General features: G+C 38.0%; 2 protein-coding genes and 1 long non-coding RNA gene across 3 annotated transcripts in view; 1 reads left to right on the top strand and 2 right to left on the bottom strand.

The window, feature by feature from the left end:
• The window catches only part of LOC117294711 (atrial natriuretic peptide receptor 1-like), a 33,832-nt gene extending 32,594 nt beyond the window's left edge, over window positions 1–1,238 (top strand). Inside the window, exon 19 of the mRNA XM_033777222.1 lies at window positions 530–1,238. Coding sequence (XP_033633113.1) covers window positions 530–1,238 — 709 coding nt within the window. The remainder of the gene's footprint in view (window positions 1–529) is intronic.
• A 5,926-nt stretch (window positions 1,239–7,164) lies between these two features.
• LOC117295174 (charged multivesicular body protein 3-like) lies at window positions 7,165–15,089 on the bottom strand. The gene is made up of 5 exons (XM_033777748.1): window positions 14,640–15,089; window positions 13,438–13,498; window positions 11,564–11,743; window positions 10,097–10,330; window positions 7,165–8,067 (listed from the first exon to the last, which is right to left on the bottom strand). Exons 1-5 carry the CDS (start codon window positions 14,682–14,684, stop codon window positions 7,931–7,933), a joined length of 657 nt encoding a protein of 218 aa, XP_033633639.1. The 5' UTR covers window positions 14,685–15,089; the 3' UTR covers window positions 7,165–7,930.
• A 2,853-nt stretch (window positions 15,090–17,942) lies between these two features.
• On the bottom strand, window positions 17,943–19,315 carry LOC117294259. Its single transcript, XR_004519511.1, has 3 exons — window positions 19,296–19,315; window positions 18,644–18,737; window positions 17,943–18,096 (listed from the first exon to the last, which is right to left on the bottom strand). It is a non-coding gene; the product is annotated as an uncharacterized LOC117294259 (long non-coding RNA).
• Window positions 19,316–19,593: the final 278 nt, after the last annotated feature.

The following is a 19,593-nucleotide window of genomic DNA, read 5'->3' as shown; positions in this document are numbered from 1 at the left end:
ATGTAAGTTTGGCAAATTATTTTTTAGATATCCAGTTAAATATTTTTCTTATACAATGAAATTTTTGTGTGAGAGATGATTAAACTGAAATATCCTGTCAAGATATCAAAATTCCACTCCAGTCAAGAGTAGCATCAGTCACGAAAATGTAAGTTTGGCAAATTATTGTTTAGATATCAGTTTCCTTATAATTTCAATGAACTCTTTTTGTGAGAGATGAGTAAACGGAAATAACCTGTCACCTTGGAACGGTTTACCACACAATGCCAAACAGTCTGAAACTACTGATCACTTCAAAACTCTGGTTGAAGCAAATTTTGTTCAATCAATGTACAGCGTTTTGAGATTTTTTATGTAAGACGCTACATTAAAAATAAATTATTATTTATTATTTATTATTTATTAATTTCACTCTTTTCTCCCTTTTTCGACAGATTTCTTTCTGTCTTGAAAGCGCATAGGGACCTTACGGTGATATTATGTGCTATATTAGCAATGTCTATTATTTTTTACTATCCAAATTCTACAGATCAACAGATACGGTCATAAGCGAGGACAGTCTGCTATCGCCATCCAACAACGACTTACAAGACGTCTCAAAAGACTCTCTCATCGTATGTCGAGTCCCTGAAGAAGAGATCCCTTCTGAGTTAGGTTCTGAGCCCTCATCATCCTCAGCTTCGTCTCCAAGAAAACGCCGGATGGGAAACGGAAATGCAAACCATGACTTTTCGCAACGAGATAGTACTGATATTCTAAAGACGTCAGGCTCAAGCAGCCCAAGAAACTCCACTAATGGCGTTAAAGGTACCAGAGCACCTCAGTGTAGTGACATCGCAACAGCAGGCGAAACATCAGACATGAACACAAAAAACAATGACATCACAACAGAAAACTGTGGCATCATCAGGTCAACAAGTGCCGACCTTACCTTAAGAGATGGCGAGTACGTAAGAACACATAAATGTGTCGTCGTTCGAACACTAAGTGGTGAATTTGTTAAGTCGCCCTTTGAGAGTCCCTCACCACGCGTTGACAAAGAGTTAACAAACATGCCGAATGTACCGAGTTTACCCGACATCACGATTAACGACGACTCGCCGAGCGAAAAGCAGCGAAACTCCGTCTTTAAATACACAGTCCCACTTCCACAGTTACTGAGTGAGATTTCAAGCACAGCGCAAGAGTCACCACCTGTTAAAAGAACCGAGTTCAACCGCAACACAGACTTGAAATGAGGGGTCAGATAAACAATCATCTGAAGGCTCTAAGCTTACTGATTAAACTCAAAGAGAGAGTATAGCATTTAAAAAAAAATGTTTTACCAAGTTTGAAAAACTCAAAGAGATCTGGCACATGACTGCTCGGCAAACCTTTTCTGTTTTTTTTTTTGTAAAAACACTTATTATTTGCGGGCCGAATTTAGTTTACCATCAAGGTCTGTTTTCAGGATTGATTGTATAAATATTGAACAGGAACAGTGTTATTCAAAACAAATTTAAATTATGTACTGTATATTTTTATCATAACAATAATATATTAAAAATGTAAAGTGAACAAAGCCTATAGGACTTCAATAAAGACATTATGGTTGTCCCACATCGAGTACAAAGAAGGGGGATAAAAAGATGCAAATCTCTATTATTTTTGTTCAAGGTAAAACTTTCTTTAAAATATAAACCAATGAGTAGGCATACTACATGCTGCAAGCCCTTTCAGCAGGTTTAAAACTAGTAAACAACATGGTGTAAGCTTGTGTGTTTAATTTTCTGACAAACATGGGTCATTGCATTGATTTAAAAATAATTATAATGAAATTTGTTACATAGCCCATTTTACAATAACGTATCGTTGCACTTTAGGTATGGCTTTCTTTAAAATATTAACAAATGAGTACATGCTGTGAGCACCATTTCAGCAGGTTGAAAACTGGTCAACGATACAGGTGTTATCTCTTTTTTTTTAGTGTTTTTAATTTTCTGACAAACATGGGCCAATACATTATTAAAGTTGTTACATTTTACAATAACCTAGTAATGTCCTTAACATTTTCCCCATTGAGCAAATAACATTCCTCAACTTCTTTGGGAGTACAAGCCCTGGGCTGCCACAGTGTGCAGGTATCCGTTTGTACTCCTGGATGAAGAGAAGCAATTATAGTTATGCAATGCACCTTGCCTGAAGGCAAGGTCATGACCGGGACCTGAACCCACACAACTTCTCCACCAGAACTCAACTAAACTAGATCACTCGGCCAAGACATTGTAATGTATAACAATTCCATCGCCATCACGTGGCTTACATATTCAAAAGTGCCACAGGGTTGTCTTGGGTGATAATTGGCAGAGCTCATTATTTATATGCAGCAACACATTAAAGCCATTGGACACTTTCGGAACAGAATTGTTTTCAAAAGTTCATAGATTTACAAATAAATTACAGGGTTTACAGAAGGTAATGGTGAAAGACTTCTCTTGAAATATTTTTTTATTAAATGCGTTACTTTTTGAGAAAACATTAAAACAATATTGTCATTACTCGATATCGAGAATTACGGATTTATTTTAAACACATGTCATGAAACGGCAAAAACGTGTGGAAACAAGGCTGGGTTTTCCGGTTATTTTCTCCCGATTCCGATGACCGATTGAGCCTAAATTTTCACAGGTTTGTTATTTTAAATATACAAGTTGTGATACACGAAGTGTGTGCCTTGGGACACTACTGTTTACCAAAAGTGTCCAATGGCTTTAACGAAGGTCTGAAGGCAAAAATTATTCAACAGATTTTGAGAAAGCACCTGTCGATAATTTCAACATATAACAAAGGAGACAATTCAGAGAACCATAAATTGTTATCAAGTTTGCAAACTTTAATATTTCAAACTGGCCATATTTACAATGATCTTTAATTATTATTCAGGCTTCAGGCATGATATTTGACCCTTTGAAATGAAACCTTCTTAAGATCAAGGGCCGTTCTACTTATGGTAAAGTCTTTTACATATACATTTAAAGGCAGTGGACTCTATTGGTAATTACCCAAATAAATAGTTAGCATAAAACTTACTTGGTAACAAGCATTGGAGAGCTTTTGATAGTATACAACATTGTGAGAGAAACTGCTCCCTCTGAAGTAGCGTAGTTTTCGAGAAAGAAGTCATTTCCACGAATTTGATTTCGAGGGACATGTGTTGAGATACACCAAGTGAGAAGACTGGTCTTTGACAATAACCAATAGCGTGCAGAGCCTTTAAGGGTATAAACATATCTATTGATATTACGAAATACTGAACATGAGATCAAAGTAGGCTTACCATGCCTGACCCTTGAACAAAGAAAGCACTTTTTACTGGCATGTGACAATGGTAACTATTCTAAAGGAGTATTCACCGTTATTTGCCAGTTTTACTCACTGACTAGTACAGATGGTTATAAACAAAAGTAGTAGTTGACGAGCAAACAATAATGTGGCAAATGCGTTAATTGTCACTGTACAAAATATCAACGATTCCATTGACGCAATGCCAATGAAGCATTTTCTGGCATGAAGCTTTTGAAGTTTTTGAAGTTTGTGATATTGTATGACTCTAAATAGAGTGCTTGCACAATAATCTGGCAATGGAGAGCTGTTGATAGTATAACGCATTGTGAGAAAAGGCTTCAGGCCTGAAGCCTTTTAATATTTTATTAGGCATCTGAAAGCACACAAATTTGTGCAACAAGGGTATTTTTCTTTCCTTGTTCTCTTGCAACTTCAATGACCAACTGAGTCAACATTTTCACAGATTTGTTATGTTGTGCATATGTTGAATAGGATACAGCAAGTAAGAACACTGGTGGTCTTTCACTATTACCAAAGGTGTCTAGTGCCTTTAAAGACAGTGGACACTATCAATAATTGTCAAAGACCAGTCTTCTCACTTTGTGTATCTCAACATATGCAAAAAATAACAAACCTGTGAAAATTTGAGCTCAATCGGTCGTCGAATTTGCGAGATGATAATGAAAGAAAAAACACCCTTGTCACACGAAGTTGTGTGCTTTCTGATGCTTGATTTATATACCTCAAATTCTAAACTTGAGGTCGCGAAATCAAATTCGTGGAAAATTACTTCTTCCTTCAGAAGGAGCTGTTTCTCACAATGTTTTATACATCAACCTCTCCCCATTACTCGTAATCAAGAAAGGTTTTATGATGATAAATATTTTGAGTAATTACCAATAGTGTCCACTGCCTATAACATAACATTTAAAACATACAAAGAAAAAACCATGCACGTAAACAGACCTCAATACTCAAGCATTTTCAGAGCTTGCACAGTACATTCCAAGTGGTATGTTATTAGAACGTAAACTCAACTCCGGGGTTTATTTGAAGAACTACCAACCTCATCACCAAAAGGGAAATTAATATTGACATTCCTAATGAGTAAACACTGTATTGATGTCACACAGTATTGAACAAACTGCTCCCTCAACTGTTTTAATCTGGGAGTTAATTAAGCACAATATTTGCAGAAGTCTTGTTGATATACAGTCCCATTTAAAATAAACACAAATATTTTGTTTCTGAAGAATCAGTCAATGCAAATCAAGACAATAACTACAGTTTGTGCATATTTTGTTGGTGTTCCCCCCAAAACAAGAGATAAACAGAAAAGAAACAGAATACCATAATTATCAATACCAAACCCAGGCCTTGAAATAACCCGCAGCTACATGTAGCACCCACAACAATTGCCGAGGTGCCCTGAGCTTTTTCGTGCCTTACAAATTTTAATTTTAATTTGGGGCCAGTCTAAAAAATCTTCTGGGAAATGTGTTTATGTTCACAAAATACACAAATAAATAAATACAATTATGCCAACTAGTTCATCAAAACCACACAGTTGCCAGTTACATTTTGGCCTTTAAGGTAGTTGGTGTCCCTTTGCAAAAAGCAAAGCATATTAATCATACATAATGCATACATTCATCACTCCCACTGTCTGAATTCTGTCTGAGGGTACATCTTAGATACAGACAGTCCGCACAAGATATCAAGATGTCATAATTGCAGGCTGACACATAGACTTGTGGACAAGTCGTTAAATCGGCCCCACGCGCTGAGATAGTGCTCTCGCGAGATCACTGCTCTCGCGCGAACTGGCTCCCCGATTTCGACTCCTCATGCGCGAACTGATGGCTCCCCGATTTCGACTCCTCATTAACGCGGAGTCGAAATCGGGGAGCCATCAGTTCGCGCGAGAGCAGTGATCTCGCGAAAGCACTATCTCAGCGCGTGGGGCCGATTTAACGACTTGTCCACAAGTCTAGCTGACACAGTGAACTTATAATGTAGTGTACCTTAGCGTGTATGTCAATGGGGGGTTGACTGGGTGAAGTGTGCACTATTAGTCTTAGATGCATTTATTCATGTGATATCGTCAGACATAATATTTGGCCCTTCGAAATGTAGGGTTTTTTTCAAGAACAAGAGTTGACCAACTTGTTTATATAATTATTCTAGGTCTTATACTATAGGCCTATTAAATCACATTTTTTCTGATCATTCAAAGAGCAAAAATTCAGAAATCAAAGTAGACTTTCATCTTGAGTGTTGGGACCCTTTAAACACTCATTATGGGTGTGTTTGATTAGCTTCCCTGTGTCGACCGTTGAGCCCCTTAAAAGAGCTATTCGAACGATCACTCGCCCTCTCATGGTGACGCCATGCACCCAGTCGGGCCAGCTCCAAGTGACCAGTTCCACAAGCAGGGCACTGGGGGCTGACCCGGGTCAGCCCCTGGAATGGCGTCAAAGCTATGCGAAAGTACCAGGGTTCGACCAGGGGAAACTAAAAACGCACCGTATTTTGGAAGCACATAGTCTGGTGCATTTGCTGTAGATTGGAATCAGTATACATTGCTAATATTGCACACAGGGGACTAAACAAAGATGGTGTCAGCGTGATAATGGTCAAGGTGTCAGAATGAGGCCGTGTCCGAAACGGCGACTTCGGCTACAGCTACGTCTAGATCAGCGCGTCTACCAGTGTTGAAGAATAGGCAGACGCGCGCGATCTAGCCGTAGCTGTAGCCGAAGTCGCCGTTTCGGACACGGCCTGAAGTTCATCCCTTACTTTGAAACCAGTGAAGGTTTTGCCACAGCTACCAAAATAAGAATATTTTTAAGCTTTAAGTAAAATTAACTAGGTCAGCAAACTGTTTTCAGAAATAAGCGCAACCTCAGAACCACGTAACCAAAGGAAATTTAATCAATGTGTTTGCTGCTACCTAGTGTTCAAAAGTCTTTCATCGAACCATTTGACAAATATGTGTCGGTGTTAGTGACAAGGTTAATTTATATGTACAAATTTTTTAATGATTCATTGATGTAATAATGTAATACTACATGCAATAAAATATTTAAACCATGCTATAGACCTTTTTTATAGTTAGAAATCTACAAGTTCATTTTTAAATTTGTACAATTGGGGAAAAATAAAAAGGAAAACGAAAAAAATCAAAAATCCTTTAATTCCACCATAAGCAATGACTTGGTAAATAAAATGTTGGAAAAATAAAAAGGAAAACGAAAAAAATCAAAAATCCTTTAATTCCACCATAAGCAATGACTTGGTAAATAAAATGTTAGGACAAAAATAAATTCCATAAAATAACTGATTACGCTAAATCTTTCTCCTAAATATCAAAATCAAGAGAAATCCAACCCAGGCTTGGTGCGTAAATAGCCAGGCTCCTTTTTATAAAACAATGCTCAATACTCCGTCAAGGACAGGGAATCTGATAGAGATTGTCATGTTGTAATTAAATCCATGTTAATGACAAGACTACCAACAAAACTCCCTTCTGAAAAAAGACTATTATTATGTTCTTAACACAAGAGGGCGCTGTCATGAGTTTGTGGTTTCAGTATTCATTCTACTGGTCAGCAGATTTTACTGCTTTACACACTCAGAATGAGCCACAAACACCTGTTTGTTTTTTGTCCTAACATGTGAACCACAGTATTTCATTGCTTAGCATTAGCTACACTTAATTGATCCTGCGGTCGATTTCACAAAGAGTTAATAGGACTCGTCTTATCTCGAGTTAGGATGAGTAACTCGTCCTAACTTAGGATTAATCTTAAGGTCTGCATGCTACAGTGCAGGGTTTGGGACTCGTCTTAAGTCCTAAGATTAGTCCTAAGTTAGGAAGAGTTTTGTGAAATCGACGGCTGGTAGTACAGGGTCTGTTTTTTTTGAAGGGACCATGGTCTCTGCCCATACAACAACAAATTCTCTAGTTATTAACAATTTCCCCTTTTGGCTTTATGGCACTCCTATTATCTGCCTTTTCTAGAACTCGAAAAGTTTGACTTATGGGTTTGTAATGCTCAAAGATCAGTCTCTTGACTCTAAAAATGGTGTCCATCTTTCTACAGGGTTCTTCCACTGGACAGCAAGAGCGGATCCAGTTAATGTTTAAGATTGGTTCATTAACCTCAAAACAAAACAAGTCCATCCAGCACTCCCAAGTTTTTCTTAACGCACTTTTCAAGACTAACTTTAAACTTAAGCTACATACTGAAGCTCCAAAGCTGCCAAGAAAAAGAAATATACTTGGTTTTGTAGAAACATTTTCAGTTTTAGTGAAAATTCATCGCTATGACCGAGTGTAGATTTTATTGTAATTTGAGCCTTGATTTAGGTGATGTCATAAAGACAGTTCATACTTCCTGCGAATGCGAATGCGATACGAATTTTGACGTCACAAATTCGCAACAAACAATTCGCAACAGTGTGCTCAACTGCTGCGAAACATTCACTGCAAAAATAGAGCTGTGACGTCAAAATTACCATTGCATTCGCATTTGCAGGAAGTATGAAACGGGCTTTAGAGGAAGGACTTTCTATTGGGGTTGAGAAATCTTGGTTTACCGTCTTAACTGCGGAGTGCTTCAAGTCTTGCTTGCATCTCCGAGATGTCTTCAGCCACCTCTTCCTCCTCATCGGACACAACAGCTGTTGCTCCTGCCGGGAGGTCATCCTTGACTGCTTTGGGAGCGTCGCTGAGATGATCTGTAACAAAAAAAAAACATGGATTATTAACATAGTGGATTCATTGCAAGTTCCTGCCATAAAAAAGAGGGATCAAACAGAGATGGAAAGGTAAATAGTCAGCAGCTGATTCCCTGAATCGCTAGGATTAATCCTATCTTGAGTTAGGACGAGTAACTCGACCTAAGGATAGATTCAATGCGTCCTAACGTCTATGGTTACACAAATTAACTTGTCCTAGGTACTACGATTAATCCTAAGTTAGGAAGAGTTTGGTGAAATCAAAGTCTAGACTGATAAACAGTTGGTCGCTTAATGATACATAAAGAGAACATGACAGAGGTGTATAAGCAGCTTTATGTAAACTTAAGATAGATTCAATGCGTCCTAACGTCTATGGTTACACAAATTAACTTGTCCTAGGTACTACGATTAATCTTAGGTTAGGAAGAGTTTGGTGAAATCAAAGTCTAGACTGATAAACAGTTGGTCGCTTAATGATACATAAAGAGAACATGACAGAGGTATAAGCAGCTTTATGTAAACTTAAGATAGATTCAATGCGTCCTAACGTCTATGGTTACACAAATTAACTTGTCCTAGGTACTACGATTAATCTTAAGTTAGGAAGAGTTTGGTGAAATCAAAGTCTAGACTGATAAACAGTTGGTCCCTTAATGAAACATAGAGAGAACCGAATACATGACAGGTATTAAAGGATTTGGGTACTTTTTCAAAATGTTCATAGATTTACATTAAACCTCCAGGGTTTGAAGATAATGATAGTGGAAAGCTTCCCTTCAAATAATTACTTACTGAGGTGCTGTAGTTTTTGAGAAATGAGTAAAACAATGTCATGACAATACGTTTGTAAATGGTTGAAATAATTTTCGTCTGATGAGACGAAAATTATTTTCATGACATTGTTTTACTCATTTCCCAAAAACTACAGCACCTCAGCACGTAATATTTTCAGGGAAGCTTTCTACTATCATTATCTTCAAACTGTGTAAGTTTAGTGTAAATCTGTGGACATTGTGTTTTTTGTCCTACAAAAGTTACATAGACCCTTTAAAGAAGCTTTATGTAAATAAATATTTTAATAATAATTTGTTGATTTATGTAGCGCCCATACCAATCAATTTAATTAGTGCATTACCAACAAACATACAACTTATAATCAAAAGAGACAATGATAAAATTATAAAAACATTGGACAATCAGAACAAGAACATTTAAAACTTTATCAATAAAAGCTAGGAAATACACAATAAAATCAAAGACAATCCTTCCAGCTGTAAGACCATGTTTTTAGTTTACAATAAGAAAAAAAAAATCAGTACAAAGGTGTTAACAGATAGACAAAAGAAAGATAAAACATTCTTAAAGGCCCTGTACACGTTTGGTAATTGTCAAAGACCAGTGTTCTCACTTGGTGTATCCAATCATAAGCATAAAATAACAAGCCTGTTAAAATTTGGGCTCAATTGGTCATCTAAGTTGCGAGAAAATGATGAAAGAAAAAAACACCCTTGTTACACGAGTTTGTGTGCTTTCAGATAGGAATAGAAGACTTCTAGTTAGAAGTCTTTTATTATTTTAGTAACAAAATTACCTCTTTCTCAAAAACTACGTTACTTCAGACAATGTTTTATACTATCAACAGTGCTCACTTGCCCGTTACCAAGTCAGTTTTTAAGTTAATTTGTTTTGAGTTGTTACCAAACGTGTATTTGTACGCATTTCAAGAACAAATCATATTTCCCTTCCCATTCCTTATTTGAAAAGCAGTCTTCCAATCATAATGCCTGGTACATACTTCCTGCGATTGTGAATTAGATGCAAGTTGTGATGTTTTGGCTCCACTCTCGCTTTGAATATTTCGCAGTTGTTGAGCACACGTCAACTGATGTGAATTATCTCTTGTCAATTTGTGACAAAAATTTTTATCGCACTCATATTCTCAGGGAGTATGAACCGGGCTTACATGTGTTGGTATGGAATGAAATTCCACAAAATAGATTAAACTTAAAGTGAAGTACAAACTCACTTGCTGTGATCTCAAAGAGGATTTTCTCCACCTCCTCCGAAGATGCTTCTTCCAGGTCATCATCCTCCATAGACTCAAAGGTGTCTTCTAACATCTCCTCGATGATGCCTGCTTTCATCATCTCCTTAGACATCTCCATCATTGTTGCCTGTACCTCGCTGACCTTACACAGCTGTTGCATGTACTTCATGACCTCGGTGCTCTTCGATAGAGCACCCGACATCCGGATAACAGCTAAAAAGTAACCAGAAAATGCCTGTGATTTTCTTTCACAGAGCTCAGGAAAGTACTGAGCATATAGTCCATACACACATCGAAACACAACAAGCGGTATATTTGTCTAATGTAAGTGATCCAAAGTCAAATAATAACGAATCAATTGAAACTTCACTCTCGGTAGTCTTTATCAATTATTTCTCAGTCTCCTCTTTCTTTTTTCACCAATTATCTTAACAATATAGGGCTAACCTTGATGAGGTTTCAACCTTTTATTCATAGTTCCAGCAAACCCCTGTTCAGGTTTTTGTGTGTAATGAAAGTCCTTGAATGAAAGACCGTGACCCCTGCGAGTCACAATAGATGGATTGCAATTTGCAATACTCGTCATCGATCGCCATCTTTAAAGGATTTGGGTACCTTTTCAAAATGTCCATAGATTTACATTAAACTTACAGGGTTTGAAGATAATGATAGTGGAAAGCTTCCATTTAAATATTACTTACTGAGGTGCTGTAGTTTTTGAGAAATTAGTAAAACAATGTCATGAAAATACGTTTGTAAATGATAAAAATAATTTTCGTCTCATGAGACGAAAATTATTTTCATGACATTGTTTTACTCACTTTCCAAAAACTACAGCACCTCAGCACGTAATATTTTCAGGGAAGCTTTCTACTATCATTATCTTCAAACTGTGTAAGTTTAGTGTAAATCTGTGGACAATGTGTTTTTTGTCCAACAAAAGTTACATACACCCTTTAAAGGCAGTGGACACTATTGGTAATTACTCAAAATAATTATTATCATAAAACCGTTCTTGATGACGAGTAATAGGGAGAGGTTGATAGTATAAAACACTGTGAGAAACAGCTCCCTCTGAAGTGGAGTAGTTTTCGAGAAAGAAGTAATTTTCCACGAATTTGATTTCGAGACCTCAAGTTTAGACTTTGAGGTCTCGAAATCAAGCATCAGAAAGCACACACCTTCCGTGTGACGGAGGGTGTTTTTATCTTTCATTATTATCTCACAAATTCGAAGACCGATTGCGCTCAAATTTTCACAGGTTTGTTATTTTATGCATACTGTTGAGATACACAAACTGTGAAGGCTAGTCTTTGACAATTACCAATAGTGTCCACTGTCTTTAACCTATTAACAAAGGAAAAGTGCACACTTTTCCCTTGTAAATACATCAAAGACGGCGATCGATGACGGGTATTGCAATTCATAGTTTGTATTGTTCCTTACCTAATTGGTTCTTCATCTGCATACTGACCGAGTTGAGTTGTGCCTTGGAGGTGTGAATCCTCGTCTTAGCTTTCCTTGAGTTGACGATCTCCTTAGCCAGGATTTTACATACATCCTTTTGTCCTTTTTTGGCCGCCTCTTTGATGGATCTTTTCACTTTGAGCTCTTCTCTTTCAATCGCTATAATCCCGGATTGAAGTAAGAACATCAATTACTTTCCAAAGCAAAAGAATTTGTTAAGCAATAAACAGCTTTTATAAACAGCTTTATGAAATTGGGCCTTAAGTTTGGTTTTACATTGCAGGGTGGAAAAACTATCTAGTAAGGTTTGTGGTAACACCAGTTTGCCTTTAAGTAAACTTGAATCCTCGATTCTGATTGGCTGATCCATGGTAACAATATTATGATATTATTATTATACAAATAACGAATGTTTATGAGTGCAATGGTGCGAATATGTTCATGAGTTGAAAGATGGAAATGTTCTATTCAACGAGGCGGAGCCGAGTTTAATGGAACATTTCATCTTTCAATGAATGAACATAGTTGCACTTTTGCACATAGTTGCGATAACGTAACCCTCCTGACGACGGCAGGAGGGTTACGTTATCGCAACTATATTGCACAAACAAAAAACATTCATTAAGTTGTTTTATATAACATCTAAGTAGATCTCTGTCATTTTGATTGGAGGATACAACTTTGATGTAGCATGCAATAGTACTTTTATTTGCTAACACATGACGGACAATCCTCCAATCAAATGGCAAAGATCTGCTTGGGTGTTATATAATATAAGTTATCACACAAGCGTGAGTGGAATACGAAAAAAGAGTTGGATATTGGACGCAGACTCACTGTATTTTTTTGTATTTCAGGAGTGTGCGTGTGATAATGAATTTATCTTCAAGCAAACTTGGCAAGCAGTAAAGATCAAAGCCACGTTTTGCATAGAGCTTATAAAAGCACAATATAAGGAGTTAGAACACACAATACACAGGGTGTGATATGGGCAGTGCGATTTACGTTTAATCACACTCCTTCTTGATATGGATCGACCAATCAGAATCGGATATACATCAAGCCTGCTTAAAGTCACCTGGAAGTGGTATTTTTTCAAAATAAAGCTTTTGTCACTAATATATGTGTTTTGATGAGTGGAATGTGATTAAACAGTTAACTAAGGTTTAAAAAAATCAGTTCTCATGTTATTTACAAATTTAAGAGTAGACCCCGACCCGAGAGGGCGCTGTTCGTGACGTCAATCGAGGCAGACTTTGCCTGTAATGCGTAGAGTAAACACAATTGCAAAGTACATGTACAGACCAAGTCGTGAGTTTGTAAGTTTCAAAATGCCGACCAGGTGTATTGCTGCTGAATGCAGAAAAACACTTTTTGAAATGTACCAACTCACGACTTGGACGTACATGTACTTTGCACGTGTGTTTACTACACGCATTGCAGGCAAAGTCTGCCTCGATTGACGTCACAAAAATGGTAGGCGGAGTCAGCCCCCAAACAACTTTATATATTTTTTAAACATATAAATCGTGATAAACAATTACTAAACAAATTGTTTTATTGTTCGTAAGCATATACTCTTATGTTTGAAAGGAAAAAAATATATATTTCCAGGTGACTTTAAAGATTATAAACCGTATTGCATGGTCCATTTCACATCCTGCATGTTGCACTGTTAACTCTGCATATCGTGTTATTTTTTAATTTAAGCAGCACGTCAAATTTGCTTTATGACAAATTCGGAGCACAAACAGCTAGAATTCCTCAATAATTTAAAAAGAACAGTTTATAGAACTCCGAAGTAATATTTCTTAAAATGAAGGACTGAATATTTTATTTATAAATAAACTCACATCTGATCTGTCTATCAAGCTTTCGGCTTTCTTTTGTTAAATTCCTTGTCCACTCTTGTACCTGATAACATTGTCAAGAAAACCATACATCATCAAACTTATTTCAATCAGACCTGATCCATCAAAAGCCTCTGCTCTGGGGTGGAGTTCACAAAGAGTTAAGACTAGTCTTATCTGGACTTGGGACAAGCCCATAGAAATAAAACCCGGAGAATGCTGAGTGTCTCATTGTGCGTGCGGTTTCGTTGCAAGACCATTTTCATGGACTCGCATACGCCATTTTTGTTACGCATCCGTGTATGGCAAAATGTTTTGCCATACAATTTTGCCATACAATGACATCACCATTGACCAATGAACACACTAGAAACGGTCTATGAGCGCTGACATCTTGCCATTTTGCCATACGCTATGATCATTAATTTGCCATACACGCGTATCACGCGGTATCGATACGCTGCGTCCACAGACGTCACAGAGGGTGGCCGAGCTCAGCGTTCTCCGGGTTCTATTTCTATGGACTAGCCTTAAAGTTTTTAATATCTCCTACATGTAGGACTAGTCCTAACTTAGGACTAGTCCTTACTTTTTGTGAAAGGGTCGATTTCACAAATAGTTCAGTTAAGACTAGTCCTAGGAGATATTAAAAACTTTAGGCTAGTCCTAGTCCTAACTCGAGATGTGAAATCCACCCCTGGTCCCTGACAAGGAGGCAGTGGTGGAGCTACTAAAAATATCTATGCCATTGTTAAATTACTTTTTTTTTTAAAGAGGTGTGACAAAATTATAATATTACTGTCCTTCATCCTCCCGATTGTCGAAATGTTACGGTCATCGCAACTAGTGATTGTGAAGGGCGGGGAAACTTGTAGGGCCCCCCCCCTTAGGTTAGGGGCCTAACAATAACATTAACAACATGTTCCAAGAATCAGATGATAGCGGAACTGACCCAAGTCATAGTTCTAGGCTTTTTTGTCGGCCTTGTACCAGTTGATTCTGACCTTGATACATTTGTGATTAGTAATAGTAATTATTACATTTTATACAAAAATTAATTACAAAAAAATATAAGAAACCCAACTCAATCAAATTGTAGTTTCTGTGTTGTATTTATATTTAATTTAAATACAGTTTTAACACTGTGTTAAGTTTTTATTAAACTAAACATGAACTGTTAATTATGTAGCATGTAGTGATCTTACCTGTTCCTTTGGATCCTTTTGTGGTGTTTTACCAAACAGGCCCATGGTGAATGTGTAGAACAATCTCGTGAATAACAAAAAAGTAAGGTCTAAGGATCTCTCTACTGACTGCACTGCGCTGGCTGCTGATGACTAATTTGCTTGTGTTGTTGTGTTAGGGCCTGTGTATTCTGAATTCACTCACAACTCAAGTGATTCACTAATCCAGCAATCAGTCATTTTGTAATCAACAGATTCCGATTTTTGTGTTCTTTGTGGCTTCATATAATCAGTGTTTCATCCATGTCGAATGAACCATGGACATGATGGAGGAATGAACAAGCTATCACCAAGAAAAACTGATGGCAACACCGTAGAAATGTTGTCAGGAAATTTTCAATAAGCGAACTAGTAAAAAAAATAGTCTGGACCCCAATCTATAAACAAGTTACACCATAACTTAATCACATGTTAACTGTAAAGACTAGACTTTTGCAACAAAATAACCAACGGCTGTTTGACGAACTGGGACATTTAAACCCATGGAAACCCATTTAAACCATTTAACCCATTTAAACCCATGGAAACCCATGGAAACCCATGGAAACTCTTTACAACCGCCTTTACTTTGAACAGCCGTAGTTCCACAATTTTTGCGTTGCATTCACTTTTGATGGGAATGTAGCACGTCCGTCAACGAACGTCAAGGACCTTCGCATGATACACTGTAAGTTGTCAATAGGGGGCGGTATTATAAGATGAGTGGTATACTCACAGCACAGACATAAAGAACCTACTCACGTCTGTGCTACACTCATAGAGCTATATACAGACATAACTCTACAGACCCTCTACATTAAATAGCTCTATGGCTACACTATAAGAGATTGATTCTGAGCTGCCAATGATGAATTTATTATCTTTAAAAAAAAACACCCCAAAACATACAAACAAACAAACACCCCAACAAGCACCTCAACATCCAACAAACACATTTCATACACTGTTGTTTACGCAAATATTTTTGTATACAATGATGCATAATGACATGCTGACCGTGAGACAGATCTCTACGTCTTGACATTCACTAACGTCGGTAATATTCAACCGGACGGCGTTTCTCACAAGTGATATTCAAACACATTCGGGCAACACATTTTACACTTCATTTGTTTTATGAAGAACAGCAGTGCGCACATAATTATGAGAGCAACGGGCGCCTACAATCAACAACAAAAACTATCGAGTCCCCTCTCGGCAGCAAACATTGTGGAGGAAAGTTTACAAGTTGAGTAAACAAACTGGAGGCAGGTCATTGTCTTTGAGTGACGGATTCAATTCAGTCAAGACAGCACCGATGTGACACCACCGCCATCCGACACCAGTTCACGCCATCTCAGCCCAATAGCAGCTCGGATGTTGGCAGCCTGAGCTTTGTGAGAAAGAGGCCACGGAATCAAACTCCTCTGGGTCGGACGATGATGACTTCTCTAAGCCCTACAGCCAAAGTGGTCTCATTGTTAGCCTATATACTATATATAGGTTGTGTTAAAAAGTTTCAGATCTTACTCCTATAGATTATTCGCCAACTCACTGACACACTCACAACACTATGCGAGTATGATGCGCAACAAAGTTGAGGGATGCCGAGTCTGCAATGTTGTCATGTCCTAAAGTATTTCCTCATATTCATAATAGTCATAATAACACTTTTATATACATAAACGCAGGCTAAACTTTTCAACGTGTTGATGTCAACAAATATCTTAAAAAATCGCTAACAAGTTGAAATCCGTTGCTTCAACCCATTTTCAAGATCATTTTTCCCCTTTTAATTTCCCGAAACGGTATAATTTGAATACTTTGAGTGCCGTGCAATGAAACTTGACACTATAAATACGGCCGTGCATTTTGTTAGTGGTAGCCATAACAGTGCACTACACATATTATACTTCGAATTCAATTTGCTCGACAAAACTTAGGCCTACCTTATTAGCTATGCCAGATGTGACCTCATCCCCGTCTTGATACAATCCTTGCTCACCACAAATCGATCATTAGACTACAACCAGCACAAAAATTTATATCCAAGAAATTCCCGGTCGATCATCATTAGATAAACACCATGGCAATCCTAGAAACTTCCGTCTCAATCTTGCATGCTCCTATCCTCCGCCAAGTCCAACACCACATAACATTAATGTTTTGCAAAAACTGTGCAACTCCATATCCCATGTGCGTGATAATCAGAGCAGCAGCAGAAAACTGTAACGTATTTGCATGGGAACTAAGTACTCATGTTCTCTTCAAGCTTCCACTGCAGTCATTGGTAACAGTTCCCGGCGGCGAAATATTATGCCTTATCCCGAATGTATGCACTTCCCTGTAGGCTTATGTCATGTCTGTCGAGTGTCTTTGCAACAAAGAAACAATTTGAGTCCAAACTATACATCAAAATGGCTAGTTTGATGTTTGAGAGCACGGAGAGAGAGATAGAGAATGTCAAAAATCCGCAGAGCTCCAAGCACTAAAATACCTGATTGTCAGCGCGTATTGTACTCGGCCATCCAGCCAGCAGCAGGTGCAACACAATGCAAAGTTTGGTTGAATTCTGGCGCCGAGCCAACTCACTCTCGATATATTTATACGAGACACAGTATCTTGAGGTAAACGTGTTTTGAAAACGCTAATTCTTAGGGCAGAAGTAAAACTAGTTTCTGCAAAAAACATTTTCGGGTTAAAAAAGAATAACAATTATTCTCAAGCGTTTCCGGTTTAAACACGCGAGTGAAGAACTATTTTCTTAGAGTGAACGGATCTCAACGCTTTGGGTCACGTTTCAATGTTGTCCGTGAAAAATGTTGGGAATGCAAAAAGGCATTTTCCGTTTTCACAAACTGACACCAGATAATACAACAAATAAGCAAAAAATAAAAAGCACATTGCACATTGAGACATTTGAGATAAAAACTAATTAATGTTATTATTGTTATAGATGGTAATGTTACATTGGTGCTAAAGAATATTAATGCAGTACCCGTATTGGCAGTTCGAATCCTATGTTAACATCTATTATATCGTTGTGGTACCCGCTGCCAAAACATAGGATTCAAACTGCCTCTAGCTACTGGCAGTCACGGTAGTCTTATTGGTAAGACACTGCTCGAGAATTGCAAGGGTTGTGGGTTCGAATCCCACCCGAGTAACATGCTGGTGATATTTTTCCACAGCAATCGGGAAAGTACTGAGTATACAGTGCTAACACACATCGGTGAAAGGGTAAAAAAGTAATAATAATACTTTTTTTTTTAAGTGTGTGAATGACCTACCCTTGTAGACTGATCTGAGACGTCTTGACTGCTGTGGGGATGCTCTTCTGCCTCCAGCCGGGTAGCTTGTGATCGGGTACAACCTCTTTGAGTTAGAGACGCTCAGGAATCCAGGGGTACGCTTTACCGTGACGTTAGAGTTGGTTTGCCTGAGGGGACAAACAACATTAAGAATATGGGACTTGAGGCATTGCACGGTGGGGTATCAATAACCTAGGTATCAATGTTAGCGATAACAACATGCGTATCTACTTGCTAGGTAGATTTCCTACCTTCTGCCTAGGTAGTATTTAAGAAGCAGGACAGTTCTTTTCAGAACTGAGAAGTCTCCCCAATAGACCCTTTCCATGAAATATGTAAATTGCACATAGCGCGTGCGCACTAACGTTTTGGTTGGCAAAATGAGGGAGCATCGCGCTGTTTTTTTAAACGGCTAATGGGTGCGTGACGCAGACGCGATTGCGCGTCTGCAACCAACAGGGTCTGTACGCATGCATGAATGTAATTAGCATATTTCATGGGTAGGGTCCATTCAGAGAATCTAATCTGAGGTAGTAGAGAAGTCTCCCGAACTAAAAAAAAGTTGTTGTGCTCTAAAGAAATCAACATCAGGTTGTGAGGACAAATAGAACTAATGCCATATAAAAAATAACATGTTTTTTTAAGGCCCCACTTTAAAAAACGCAATAAACTCACCTTGATTGTAGCAATGCATCCGTGGCAGAGTAACCAGCAATCTGGCGCCCTCTACTGTAGAAAGCTGATGCATTGGAAACCGGCTTGGGGGCAGCTGCAAGTCAGGGTTTAAAAAAAGAATTCACTAGTATTCTCATACTTTGTATTGTTACTAAAAATGACACTTCATCTAAGCCCTAAGCGGATATAGGCACGGGAAAATTCTGCATTTTAGATGCTCTGTGGTGCAATCTTTGGTAAATTTTGAGGGGGGACATTTGATATAGTGTCCCCCACCCTTCTAAAAAGTTGTGTCATCCTTATAGCCCCCAGGATTAATGCCCATGGCGAGACACAGGGTTGGTCTTACACAGTGCAATACTTGGGCTTCATGATTAAGGTGGTCAAAAAGATGGGGGGACATTTGATATTGTGCCCCCCTCCCCTTGTCACCCCCCCCCCCACCCCCACCTATTTGATGCCCACCACCATCAGTAGGATTTGAAACTTTGTATGGTGGAATTGTAACTATAAGAACATTTTGCGATAACACATGTGAATCTCTTTATGAGTAGTGTTGGTTCGGAAAAGAACTATTGGTTAAAGACTCATGTTTCTATTAATATACGCTGATCATCTACAGGAGAAAAATCATAAGAAAGACTGTACTTACTGTTTGTCTAGACGCTACTGTTCGTCGAAAGTACTTCAGTAGGGTTCTCTACGCAACCTAAAATAAACGACAAATATCGGACAAATTTACATCAGCTGTGTAGTTGCACGTTTTGTGTGCATTTGATCACTAGGCATAGTTAATTTTTTACGGTATTACATTTGAGAACCACCACTTCCTTAACAGCTCAGATATGCCTAGTTCATTTTGATGGGTCATAATAAATAATTTGCAGAAAATAATTAACTATTTGTCTTTTTAACGACAAATAAAGCATCAAAGTCTTTTGGGAAAAGAA

Source organism: Asterias rubens, chromosome 9, assembly GCF_902459465.1.
Source record: "Asterias rubens chromosome 9, eAstRub1.3, whole genome shotgun sequence".
Lineage (NCBI taxonomy): Eukaryota > Metazoa > Echinodermata > Asteroidea > Forcipulatida > Asteriidae > Asterias > Asterias rubens.
The sequence above is the reverse complement of the archived record's forward strand: the minus strand, read 5'-3'. Positions and strand labels throughout refer to the sequence as shown.